The sequence below is a fragment of the Crocodylus siamensis genome, chromosome 7, assembly GCF_052110815.1.
Source record: "Crocodylus siamensis isolate JL-2025a chromosome 7, ASM5211081v1, whole genome shotgun sequence".
In the NCBI taxonomy this organism is placed as follows: domain Eukaryota; kingdom Metazoa; phylum Chordata; order Crocodylia; family Crocodylidae; genus Crocodylus; species Crocodylus siamensis.
Window position 1 is genome coordinate 1,077,164 of NC_143401.1, and position 13,032 is coordinate 1,090,195.

At 48.2% G+C, this 13,032-nt stretch overlaps 1 protein-coding gene across 1 annotated transcript in view; it reads right to left on the reverse strand.

The window, feature by feature from the left end:
* MTF1 (metal regulatory transcription factor 1) overlaps nucleotides 1-8,654 on the reverse strand; it is a 27,065-nt gene extending 18,411 nt beyond the window's left edge. The window contains exons 1-2 of the mRNA XM_090056890.1: nucleotides 8,586-8,654; nucleotides 6,402-6,866 (exon numbers count right to left, since the gene is read on the reverse strand). Of these exons, the coding sequence (XP_089913016.1) occupies nucleotides 6,402-6,815 (414 nt within the window). The 5' untranslated portion in view covers nucleotides 6,816-6,866; nucleotides 8,586-8,654. The remainder of the gene's footprint in view (nucleotides 1-6,401; nucleotides 6,867-8,585) is intronic.
* Between the last annotated feature and the right edge of the window lie 4,378 nt (nucleotides 8,655-13,032).

Below are 13,032 nucleotides of genomic sequence, written 5' to 3' on the forward strand. Positions count from 1 at the left end.
CACCCCAGAGGACTTTGAAACCCTTATCATCAGAAAATGAAGTAGCTCTCAAGCAGATCAGCAAACACAGGTCCTTCAGGTCTCAACAATGTAAATAATGACCACAGAAGGAAAGTGCAACTCCATCTCTACTTAAAAGATTTCATAGAGAAATAGGGCTGGAAGGGACCTCCAGAGGTCAGTGTGGCAGGATCGTCCCCATCAAAACCATCCTACACTATCCATAATCTAAACTCTTGGTAAAACTGGAGTCAACCCTGACCTGACAAGATATCATTTCCCCCTCTACAAAGGCTGCAACACAGCTTAGGGAGGAGTTTGCTACAGGAACCTGTGACTTGCGGTGTGTTGATTTTTTCTTGAAAAAAATATTTCAAAATTAAATTGTGGCATGGTATTTTCAAAAAAACATCCAACACTGGCCTATCTCTGTTCTCACTGAAGCCAGCTGAATTCTTCTTACTGAATCCAGGGGGAGAAGAGTTCGGCCAACACCAACCACTTTCCAAAAATCCCATTTTAGATGTGAGAAGGGCAGGGAAGCTGAACAGATGTAGACTGTCCCTGCCGTTGTAGACCACAACACCCAAGGATTCTACACTACAGCATCTGAGCACCATTTACCTTCTTCGGCAGTTGGAAACGATGTTCATCTTCCCCAAACTATTCTTTTAAATAGACTTGCATCTGGTACAAAAAACCAAAACCGCAAATGGCTTCTCTCTTGCTGGGGCAGCAAAGGTCCACTCGGGGCTGGACAGGCCTAGCATGAGCTTTGAACTCTCCTAGTATTTGCCCATGCTGTTAGAGAAAAGACCAGACTCCAGCCACTAAGACCACAGTGCTCAAAAGCAGCCAGCGATTTGTCATGCCTCAGAGTTTGAGTGCCCTGCTGCTATATTCAGCGGGCCTAGTTTTCAGAGACAAAAGCCCGAGAATCTAAAGATCACTGGGAACTACACGTGCTCAGCACCTTTGAGAATAAGATGCTCAGTGTTGCAGGACAGGCCCCTGGAAACTGAGGTAATAAAAACCAGGGGCCCTTAGAAAACATGACCATTTCTTCTCTTGGCCATACTCATGCCAGAGGGCTCTGCTAGCTGGACATTTCGACAACTGGGCACTTGGCAGCCCTAAGCCCCACAATGCGGGAGTGGAGCTCTGATTTCCTTTAATGGCAGAGGAGCATAAGCTCAGGTCCTGCTTGCCTGAAAGGCATCATGGAAATTAAGTAACTCGGAAGGTGGCAGCCATTCACCAGAGATGCAGCCTGACCAAACCAGAAGCACCATCCAACACAGCATTTGCCACTGGGGCAACATGACACCATGCTGTCCCTAACAGAGACACACTGGGGTCCATGTCTGGTGCTATCTGGGACATGCTCGTGAATGAGGCCCCTTTCACTGAAGGGAATTAAAAGATGAATTAGGTCCCATCCGAAACATCCTCACCTCCTGTGGGCCTGTCTTTTGGACTGCACGTGTTCCCTTCTGTGTGCTGGGGCACTGGCGGAAAGAAAGCCTCACTTAAAAATTAAAGTAAACACTGGCCAGTTAACCCCATTTCCTTACCACACATCAGTGACCTGATTCCTTCAAGAACACCAGGTACAGGGGAAGGGCTAACACCCGCAAGTTGTGTGAGTGAGGCCAGTGCATAAGAAAACCTCTTCGTTTTAGAAGACTCGTGTTTGGAGTGAGGCAGGGTTTCCTCACCCCAACCCACCTATTCCCAGAAGCAGAGAGCAATCTAGCTTAAGGCTGGGGCATACTGTACTCATGTTTTTCAGTAAGGGACCTCAATTGCACAAGCTACACATCAATGTTACCCAAGTCTGCAAGTGAGAGAATTTTGTCACATATGGGTTGAATTAAGTGCTAGCAGCACAGCAGAGTCCAAGGAAAGGGACAAGGAGGAAGTGTGCAGCGTAATGGAAACAGTGATGGCATAGGAAGTGTTTAACGACTGCGAAGAGCAGCGGGGAGAGTAGACTGTAGAAGGAAAGAGGAAGATAACTCCAACAGAAGCAAAGTATGTAAAACCCCAGCAGACTGCGAAGCATAAGAAAAGCTGCTGTACTCCTACAGCAGGTGGGCTGAGAGCCTTTTGCTTTTATGTGCCAGCTGCTGAAGGGTCAGTGCAGACCTGCTGCCTAGGCCTTCCAGTGCCACAGACAAGGCCTCTCCCTTTCCAATTTTCTCCTCTTGGCAGCAGATGCTCTGCCAGCCTGCACCACTTTCAATTTAATATGCTCCTCACAAACTGCCCTTCCCTCCGGTGCTTTTACCAGCTGTTCATGGAAACAGAATAGGGAAATCCCATGCATTTTAACTGCTTTTGACACAGACAGGAGAGACCAGCCCCATCTCATAGCTGCTGCAGAACACTGATGTGTTCTAAGATATGCTGCTTTCCCTTGTTTAATGGGTGACTGTCTATACAGGGGCATCCACAGGTATGCTGCCACCAAAACAATGCAATGTAGGGAAACCCGTGTACCTGGATAAATGAGGTTCACTCCAGGGTCATTTACAACACTTTTGTACACCTGTGTGAACTACAAGGGGTCCAGAGTATAGCTACCTGCAGCTAATACAGCACCTCAGGACTGTGGGGCAGGGGAGCAAGTAACAGCCCCCTGGCCTTGAGCAGACAGCTAACCCTAACAGACACGGATGAAGGCTGCATCTGTTACCAGCTCAATTTATAACAGCACTGTTTCATCCCAGATTCTTTCATTCAGAGTTAATTCCTTACTGAGTTGGGTGACATTAGTCCTCTGTAGGAATTTACATTGTGTGCATGCTCCCATTTTACATTGGCATACACAAAAAGGGCCTGGAGACGTGACATGTTAGCTCTCTGTTGTGAACAGTGCTTATCTGTAGACAGACATAAGTACCAGCAAAGTAACATTTGTGAGTTAATTTGCCAAGGGGACTATCCCAGCAGCTGGACAGGAAGGCTGCATTATTATTTCTTGGTCAAACAGACAGCACGCATGCAGGGAAAGGCAAAGGTGTTAGACCTGCTTATGCTGAACATGCACCACAGACCTAGACAACAGCCATGCAGCAAGTTCTAGACAGGTACAAACAGAGCAGTGAGGGTTAGCACTTTTAAATGCTCCCCAATGACAAGATAAAGAACTAGAAAATCCAGTATTTATATAAGAGGAAAGCCAGCGTGGAGAAGGTCACACCCATTTTGCAATAAGTGAACACCCAACTAACTATGCACAATGCAGTAATAGCGTGATTAATGGAGATAGCTTTGATCACTGCAGAAAGGTTACATCCCTGCAAGGCAATAAGGAGGTGCCCTGATATTTAAAAAAATGAAAGGAGCCAGAACACAATTGAGAGTACATAGCAGCAGATGGACTAAACAGACACTGGGTAAGAAAGTGAATTTTATTGGCTGGAAAGAAGTGTATTAACCTGACCAGGGATTATCAGCTTCAATTCCACTTGTTTCTTACACATACTAGCACTGAAGTAAGCTGGCTCTCATGTATGATGTTACATTCAGAAGTTGGTTGTCAGTGACCTCAAAAATCTCCCCATGGAAGATTCAATATCAGCTACCAGAGAACGTGACAGTTCTGCACATATATGGATTACTCAAAAGTCACTTGAGTAAGTCATTCAAATATTTCCTGCCCTCCTTCACTTCTGCATACCCCATGTGTTCACGGCATACATATACAGCTCAAATGGTTACGTTTTTCAAGGAAGATAAATGTCTCTTGTAAAAAAGTGACAGTGTCATCAACTTTGTTTAACTACACGTCTTAGACTGCTGCTTATTTCATTTCTCCAAAGCACTGGTTTGCTAGTATGTTTTCCAAGGCATTCTGGAAAGGTAGACATATACCATGATATTTCAAGCAAGCTGCATCTTCTGGTACAGTGGGCAAGTTAACACCGAGCCCTCAGTCTAAGGTAAAGTTCAGTGCAGAAGAGACTAAACAAGCGTGGAGCATACATCAAGAAATGAAGCCGACATGCAGAGTTTTGATGGAAGTCATAGCAGAAACAGGCTTAAGGCCACTATTATGTGAACAGACAAAAATGAAACATGTCAGAAGGACTCCAACACTGACAGCCAGAACACAAATTCAAAGTAATTCTACTTCTGTTGAGGGCAATGGCTGTAGTACGGTCCACATGTCCTTTGTAAAGAGAGCAGGCTGGGCCCTGGCAGGTAACTACCAGAAGTCTAGAATAAGCATATTTTCCACAGCCAGAAGCTAAATGGAAGTTAGAACTATATTTGTTGTCTGCAAGGATGAGGAGAACCTGGCGATGCATGGGACTAAACAGTGTCCAACTCGTTCAGCTTTACAGACTGAGGAGCACCAGACCCAGGAACACCAGCTTCAGAAAGCAAACGAAACTCAGGGTGGATAATTCCACCTGTAAACAGCACATGAATGAGGTGACAGCTAGTTATTCTATGGGGTAGTAAGGTGGAATGACCAGCTAGCAGGGCAGGTTAAGGGTCTTTACTTTCTCACAAAGCAAAAAATCAGAGCCAAGTCCTCTGCTGACGTTGTACATTGACCCAAATGTTCAGAAGTAACTGCTTTGACATCAAATATCTGCAATATCTTGTCTTCCTTCCATTTCCCTAGGGCCTAAGAACCGGAACGGTAGCTTTTCAGATGTTAGAACAAGGTGAAGGGGCATCTATTCTTTGAAGTTCCTTACTCCAAGCATTTGAATTAAACAGAATTTCCACATTTCCCCTCCCCGTCTCCTCTTTCCCACCCACTGAGATCAAAGTTTTGAACCAGCTGGTTGAAAGTTATTTCCATCACTACCAAGTTATAATCTTTCTAGATAGCAGGAGAATGAGTGAATCCCTCCAGGAATGCCAAATCAGCCACTACCTGACTTTATAATGTATTTGCAGCTTTATTATAGTTACAAAACAGTTTTCCAAGTCTTGTTAGCACTTAAAAAATACAGAACAACCCAAAATTTCTTTTCAGGTCACATTTAACCCATTCTGAAAGTGTTCCACAGTGATTTAGCAAGCACATCCTGTTTGAAGAAGCTGCATAGAGCAAACTGAATGTCCTATAAAAACATTGGCAGGCAGGCATGCTGGAATTCAGTTCTGGCATGAAGGAGCAGGGAACAGTCCAGGGTGCCACAGCAGCTGATATGAATAAGAACTGAGTAAGGAACTATTTTTCTGTTGGACTCCTAGGCTGACAGACTGGCTGAGCCTGACCTCTGCCCATCTCGTCTCTCAGAGGCTGCTGTTACTACTGACCCACTTTTACTATGCCACTTGAACTACACGCAAGGTCTCCTGCTTGCCTGAATTATTCAGGGCTCTCAAACCTTGAGTCCATGCTAACTAAAGGCTTGTTTCTGCAACCCTGCCTCAGAGTTAGAATCAAATTACACAAATTGTTCCACTGTCTTCAAGAGAAACACGTACATCAGTGGTAGCGCATCCAAAGGGAAAATTGCAACATGGGCCCGATGGCTGAAATACTGACAAGTTGTATTAGAGTTAGCCAACTACCTCCCGCCCCACAATTCACTGTTTTTGCAGGAAAAAAAAAAAGTCAAGAAAATCTGTCCACGGCTTTCACTTTCCACACAGCTAAAATTCATTATGTAAATAGCGCCCTGCTATCAGAACCAGCCCCATTTCATGTGAGTGAATTGATTCAAAGTCTGTGCACTGACCAAGACCATCAGTCGTTGCCTTCCAGAATTTCACTTGCTCCTTGTTGCTCTAAGCAGCAAAAAGGTACAGACACACCTACTCTGCGCAGTTTTGGTTTCAAACCAATTAGTGCAACAAAGGTTTCACACTTTAGAAAAGTTACTAGATGTGAACTGACCTAGAAGTTGGCACCAGCTTGGAAGCAGAGATTTTCCTAAGAACTGGACACACCTCAGGCTGACAAGGAAGTTCGTATCCAATCCGGAGGTTTTGCTTTGTTTGGTTCTGTACTCAGGGGTTGTAACTGACTAGGCAAGATCAAATGTCAAGTCGCTGAAGCAAGTTAAAGCAGTACTGCCTTGGATCTTCAGCTTTCACAGCATCACCCTTCTAGCGTTAACTACACTGTCACAGAGCACCCACCCACTGAAATAACAGCACATCATCAGATCCCTCGCTCAGCCGATGAGTCATAGCAGGACTTTGGGCCCCTTGAATATTTGGCCACTCAATGTAGCTAAGAACATTGGTTGAGATTTCTCCACCAACTCAGGAGATTTAATTGCAACATTTATCTTTAACATCAGAGGGAAGCATGTAGCTGTGCCCCCATGACTTCATCACAAATAACTTTCTCAAGTGCTCTGGGATCCTCCAGATCAAAGGCACTGGAGGTGGGCACCGCTCGACCACTACAATCGGCTACTTACTTCTTTAAGCTTGGTTTCTGGGCATTCCGACTGCAAAGTGAGAGTAGCTCCTTCAATATTTCTTGGCATGGGAGTTGAACCAGGATTTATAGTTAAATGAATCTGATCTGGAGAAATAATGTGTTGCACATAACCCTGGGACATTCCTTCATGATCTGCTATTAGATGAAATCCTTCTTCGTGACCCTCTGGTAAAAAAGACAAATGATCTCCACAATGTCCTTCATCCTCATCATCCTCCAATATGCCATGGTCCTGCTCAATTAGAACAGTTGTCCTGTCATAGACTGTCCCAGATGATGAAGGAAGCAGTCCATTTTTATCCACAAACCTCATCATCTTAACGTCTTGGGTCAACTCATCATCCTCTACTACATAGCAGATAACATTGTCGTCAGGACTATTTTCCCCCATTGTTCAATCGAATTCAGTGCAATGTCGTAAAATGAAAATGTAACAACTCATCTGCAACAGAGAAGTGAAAAGAGTGAATAAAACTATTTAGACGAGGGGCGCTTGTTCATTTCAGCTCTCGAGGGTGTCGGCTCCTGCAAGTTATTCCCTATCCAGGGAGCATTTCACATTTGCATCAAGACAACGAGAGGGCTCTTGCATCTGTCTCGGCTGATACACAAACCAGCTTCAAAGCAACTCCAAGCCTTTAAAGCCCGTCACCTGAGATAGCTTTGTTTATACAAGTTTGAAACACAAGATTCATAGATGCAATGCTGGCTTGCATCCACAGATGCTTCTCGAGCAAATCCCAGGACGTCATTCTCCTGCTGTACACAGCTTTGGTGAGGCAGCAGCTGGAGTACTGAGTCCAGTTTTGGGCTCCACAATTCAAAAAGGATGTGGAGAAGCTTGAGAAAGTGCAGAGGGGAGCCTCGTGCATGATCAAAGGTCAGGAAAACAGATCTTACGATCACAGGCTGAGCTATGGGACTCTTCAGCCTGGAAAAGCACAGGCTCAAGGGTGATCTGGTGGCCACCTATAAGTCCATAAGGAGTGTGCATCAGGATCTGGGGGAATGCCTGCTCACCACAGGACCCCAAGGGATGACAAGGACCAATGATCACAAACTCCTCCAGGACTGTTTCAGGCTGGACATAAGGAAGAACTTCTTTACTGCCCGAGCCCCCAAGGTCTAGAACAGACTGCTGCCAGAGCTGGTGCGAGCACCTACTTTGAATGCCTTCAAAACATTTGGATGCTTATCTTGCTGGGATCCTATGACCCCAGCTGACTTCCTGCCCCTGGGGCAGGGGGCTGGACTCAAACATCCTCCAAGGTCCCTTCCAGCCCAAATGTCTATGAGATGCTCGGGTCAGAAGGGCCCTCAGCAGATCATCAGGTCTGACCCCCTGCCTAGGCAGGAAAGAGCACAGGGGTCAAAAAACTCCAGCCAGGTGCTTGTCCAGTCTCCTCTTGAAGACCCCCAAGGTAGGGGACAGCACCACCCCCCTTGAAGCCCAATCCAGATCCTGGCAGCCCTCACTACGAAGAAATTATCTCTAATGTCCAACCTTAATCTGCTCTCTGCCAATTTGTGGCCATTGTAAATCAACTGTCTCCCATTCCCTGCTGCCCCCCACCACGATAAATGTATAGGTGGCCACAAGACCCCCCTCAACCTCGTCTTGTGGAGGCTGAAAAGATCCGGGTCCCTCAGTCCCTCCTTGCCCACAGGCCCCCAACCATACAAGCAGCGTTCTCTGATCCCGCTCGAGGTTGTCCGCGTCCTTCCTGAAGTGCAGTGCCCAAAACTGGACGCCTGACCAGCGCCGCGTCGAAGGGAGGCACCCCGTCCCGGGACCCAGCGCAGGGCGAAGTGCGGGCAGCCTAGCCAACGGCTCCGTTGCGCTGCCGGCTCGCGTGGGTCCAGGAGTCGACCACGACCCCGAGAGCCCTTCCCCCGCCCGGGCGCGTGGTGGGGTCCGGGCCCCACGCAGCGCCGTGCACTGGTCAGCACGAACCCAGGACTGCCCGCCCGGACGCCCGCCGCGGCCTGGCTCGCCAGCAGACCTGTCAAGAAGCACCGAAAGGCCCAGCGCCAAGACAGCGGCCGCGGCGGGGACCAGCCCCGTGTCGGCTCCGGGCCGGGCGCCGCGGGCCGGGCCGGGCCGCACCGCGACGCCCGTGTCACCCCCGCCGCCCGGCGTCCCACCCCGCCCCGCTCTCACCGAGCTCCCGGCAGCCGCGGGCCCGCCTCGCCCTCCCCAGCGGCACCATGGTTCCCAGCGCACTCACTTCCACTTCCGCTTCCGCCACGCGCGGGGCACGCCGGAACACCGCCACTTCCGTCCCCGCCCCTTGCCCGCGGAATGGCGACTGCGAGGGGCGGGGCAGGCCTGCTCATTCCCCCGCTCTGACTAGCCGTGCCAGGCCTGGCTTTGCCCCGTGCGGCCCGCGTCTGACCCCGGCACCGCCGCGTCGAGCCGGCACGCCCAGCCCTCGGGGGCCCTCGCCCGGCTCCCCCGCACGCCCAGCCGGGGCCCGATGCAGCGCCCCCCTGCACCTGCTGCCCGGCTGATCTTGGAAACCCTTCACCATACCACCCTTTACTCTTCAGTGGGAATAAGGAGCATATTATGAAAACCATTTCATATTTTAAGCGCATTGCATAAATAAACAACATTGCAAAATCTCAACTTGTAATGCAAATTGTATTTTTAAAAGCAAGATGCAGGAATGCAACTCATTTAAAAAAAATTAGATTTAGGAATACAGCTCAGTTTTTAGAAAGCAAGATTCAGTAATGTGAGTTGTATTTTTTAAGTGAGAGTCAGCAATGTGACTTTTAAAAAGGACGTTCAGCACCATAGCTCATTTTTAAAAAGGAAGATTCGGTAACAAATCATTTTTAAAAAGTGAGGTTCACCCCTGGCCCATGTCTGGCTGCGCCCCTGGCCCCTGTCCAGCTGCACTCCTGGCCTCTGGCTGGCTGCACCCATGGCCCCTGTCTGGCTGCACCTATCTGGCTCTTTTGCCCCATCCTATGGGGAAGTGCAACCCCCCCAAAGAATGGGCTGGCAATCCAGACTGGCCCCAAAAGACTTACAAGTTGGGCAGATCTAAACCTGATGGCATTCAATACAGAGAAAGGCGAGGTGCTCCACCTCCAGAGAAAGAGTGCACACCACACTCATAGGCTCGGCAATGCTGTGCTTGCTAGCACCACGTCTGAAAGAGACTTGGGGATTGCTATGGACCACAAGATGAACATGAACCACCGATGCGACACTGCAGCCAGCAAAGCAAACAAAACGCTGGCTCGCATCTACCGACACATCTCGAGCAAGACCCAGGAAGTCGTCCTCCCACTGTACTCAGCCGTGGTGAGGCTGCAGCTGGAGTACTGTGTACAGTTCTGGCTTGCAATTCAGGAAGGATGTGGAGAGGCTCGAGAGAGTCCAGTGGAGAGCCACATGCCTGATTAGAGGACAAGAGAACAGACCTTATGAGGGGAGGCTGAGAGCCATGGGACTCTTCAGCTTGGAGGAGTGTAGGCTCAGAGGGGACGTGGTGGCAGCCTATATGTATATAAGGGGTGTGCATCAGGATCTGGGGAAACGCTTGTTCACCAGAGCACCTCAAGGGACAACAAGGGCAAATGGTCACAAACTCCTGCAAGGCTGTTTTAGGCTGAACATAAGGCAAACTTTACTGTCCGAGTGCCCCGGGCCTGGAATAGGCTTCCTCCAGAGGTGCAGGCACCTACTCTGGATCCCTTTAAGAAACACTTGGATGCCTATCTCACTGGGATCATTTGTCCTCTGCTGACTGCCTGCCCTTTGGGCAGGGGGCTGGACCCAACGGACTTGCGAGGTCTCTTCCAGCCCCAATGTCTGTGAAGTCTATGCTCTGCCCTGCTCTTGAGCCTGCCCCTGGCAGCACCCAAAGCAATCGTGGCCCCCAGGGCACCTCTGGGTACCACCCCTTACAGTCCCAACCCACATCACTGGTGCAGCGGTGCCAAACCGCAACCCAACCCATAAGCCCCCGGGGTATAACATAAACAGCCCCCTCCAGGCCCACCAACACCAAGGAAAAGCAGCCCTCTGCCCCTTTACACGGGAAAACTTCCCCTTACCTGTTTGCCAGGATAAGCTGGCACCTGGGGTACATCGCTGATCTGAAGGTCGTGCCGCTGTCCCTCTAGCAATCTCCGGTCACTCCCCTGGCTGGGAGCTCCTACCCCCGTGCCTTGCAGGGCTCCACCAATTTGCTAGCTCAGGCTCCAAACTTTTATGCCTTCCAGGTGCCCTGTTACGGGAACTCCTGAGTCAGCAACATCCGGAGCCCTGGAAATCTCCCGTGGGGTTGCCAACACTAAACGTATTCCACCTGCCACAACAACTGATCTTGGAAACCCTTCACCATACCACCCTCTACTCTTCGGTGGGAATAAGAAGTATTTTATGAAAACCATTTCATATTTTAAGTGCATTGCATAAATAAACAACATTGCAAAATCTCAACTTGTAATGTGAATTGTATTTTTAAAAAGCGAGACGCAGGAATGTGACTCATTTTTTAAAAATGAGATTTAGGAATACAGCTCAGTTTTTAGAAAGCAAGATTCAGTAACACGAGTCATATTTTTTTTTAAGTGAGAGTTAGCAATGTGATTTATTTTTAAAAAGTGATGTTCAGCAACATAGCTCATTTTTAAAAAGCAAGATTCAGTAATGTGAATCGTATTTTTAAAAAGTGAGATTCAGTTCAGGATACTTTGCTTGTAAATGAGCATTTAAATGTTTGTGGGTCTGTGTGCATTCATTTAAAAATATGGAACATTAAATAACATTTTAATACCATTATAAAATGACGGATACAGCAAAACCTCATTCACTGAACTCCTTTTTTTTTTTTTTTTTTTTTTTTAACAGTACCTTCAGAGCTGTTTTGTTTTGAAGGGCCCTCACCATCAGCCGTTTCTGGGTTTTGGGGTGGGGGGTTGAAAGTGCAAGGCAGGTGCGCTGTAGCATAGTTAGTGGACTAAAGAGACGATGCCAGCGTGCCTGCAACACACAATGCCAATGTGCCCATGTGCTTGTGTATAAGTTATGGATTACAGTGCACAGACTTCACATCAGGAAGGCAAACGCACGTTATTATTACATTTGACACACCATGCTGACATGCCCACGACACAACACCAACGTGCCTACGTGCTTGCCTATGTCAGTTAGGGATTACAGTGCATAGACTTTATGGCAGGAAGGTAAATGCACATTACTATTACATTTTAAAAACCCACTGAATTACTGTATACATTGGACTCAACATTTAATATTTATTTTAATGAATGCCCTATCATTTATCTCCCAGGTGACTCTCAGCAGCTTCCTGGAGACTTGTATCCAATTCCTGGAGACTCCAGGATAATCTTGGAGGGCTGGCAACACTGACCAGGCCACGTCCACCACATCCGACCTTGCACTGTCTGGAAGGCTGCAGTTTCCATTCATCGCGGGAACCAGAAACAAGCAGCTTGTGATGTCTATGAAGTCCATAGTATATTGAGTCATGCCATAGTTGTTAGGAGCTGGCAGGGACCTTACAAATCCTTGCAAAGAAGTTTTTCCTTGAGAAAGACTGTCAAAGCTAGCCAAGCCATGATATTTCTTAGCAAAGTTTGGTCCAGCACTTGGTTCACATCACCCTTCTAGCATGCAAGAAATCCTGCCGAACACATCACAGCGACTGCTTTCTGCAGAACCTAGCCGGATGCTAATTTGACTCACCTGATCCTTGTGATGCCCAGCAACTGGTCAAATGCCCTTTCATGAGCCACGGCATTGTGCACGTTCTTGTACATCAAACAGAGCTAGAGTTACTCCGAAGGGGGACACACGCAGAGAAACGAGGTGCATTTTGTGAAGTTTGGATCTTGGAACTAACCTAGATTTCAGACCATTTGGCTTCTCCTCTTTAAATACCGGGGCACAATGTTGTACACAGGGCAAGGCCACCAACACCAGTGCTTACAGCTTCAGGGCAGGGAGACAGATGCTATTCCAGGCACGAACAATCTCAGAAAGGGGCTTATAAAAAACAAGATTCATAGCGAAGTAGAGCTGGAAGGGGCCTTCAGAGATCATGGAGCCCAAAAGACTGAGCTGCCTTTAGGTAATGAGTCAAGGGAGCTTCCTCTTGCCCTAATGGACAGGCACTGAAATTTCAGTGGAAAAAGTGGGTTAACAGAAGCTGGCACCGACTGAATAGATCACAGAGGGGATCCCGTGACTCCCCACTCGGACTGGGTAAAATGCCAGGCTGTCTGCAGGGCTGCAGTTCTCCCCAGCGCCGAGGGCATTGACCATCTGGCCATCTCTTCATTTCAGGGCTCAGAAGGAAAAAGGAAGTCAGGGCAGGGGCAGGTGCTGACTGTCCAGAAACTGGTGGGGAGAGATGTTGCATTTCTTGCTGAAGAGCCGTGGCTGACTTACTGGGTTGTTATTCACACAGCAGGACTGCTCATCTGCAGTAAGGAGCTTGCAGGGCTTAGGCCTCACATTGTACGGGGCACGCTGCCAGTCTTTACTAGCACATTTAGAACTGCGGGAAGACCCAAATGTTTGGTACATAAAGCAAAAGCACAGCTAGGCACACTTGTTTTTTTTT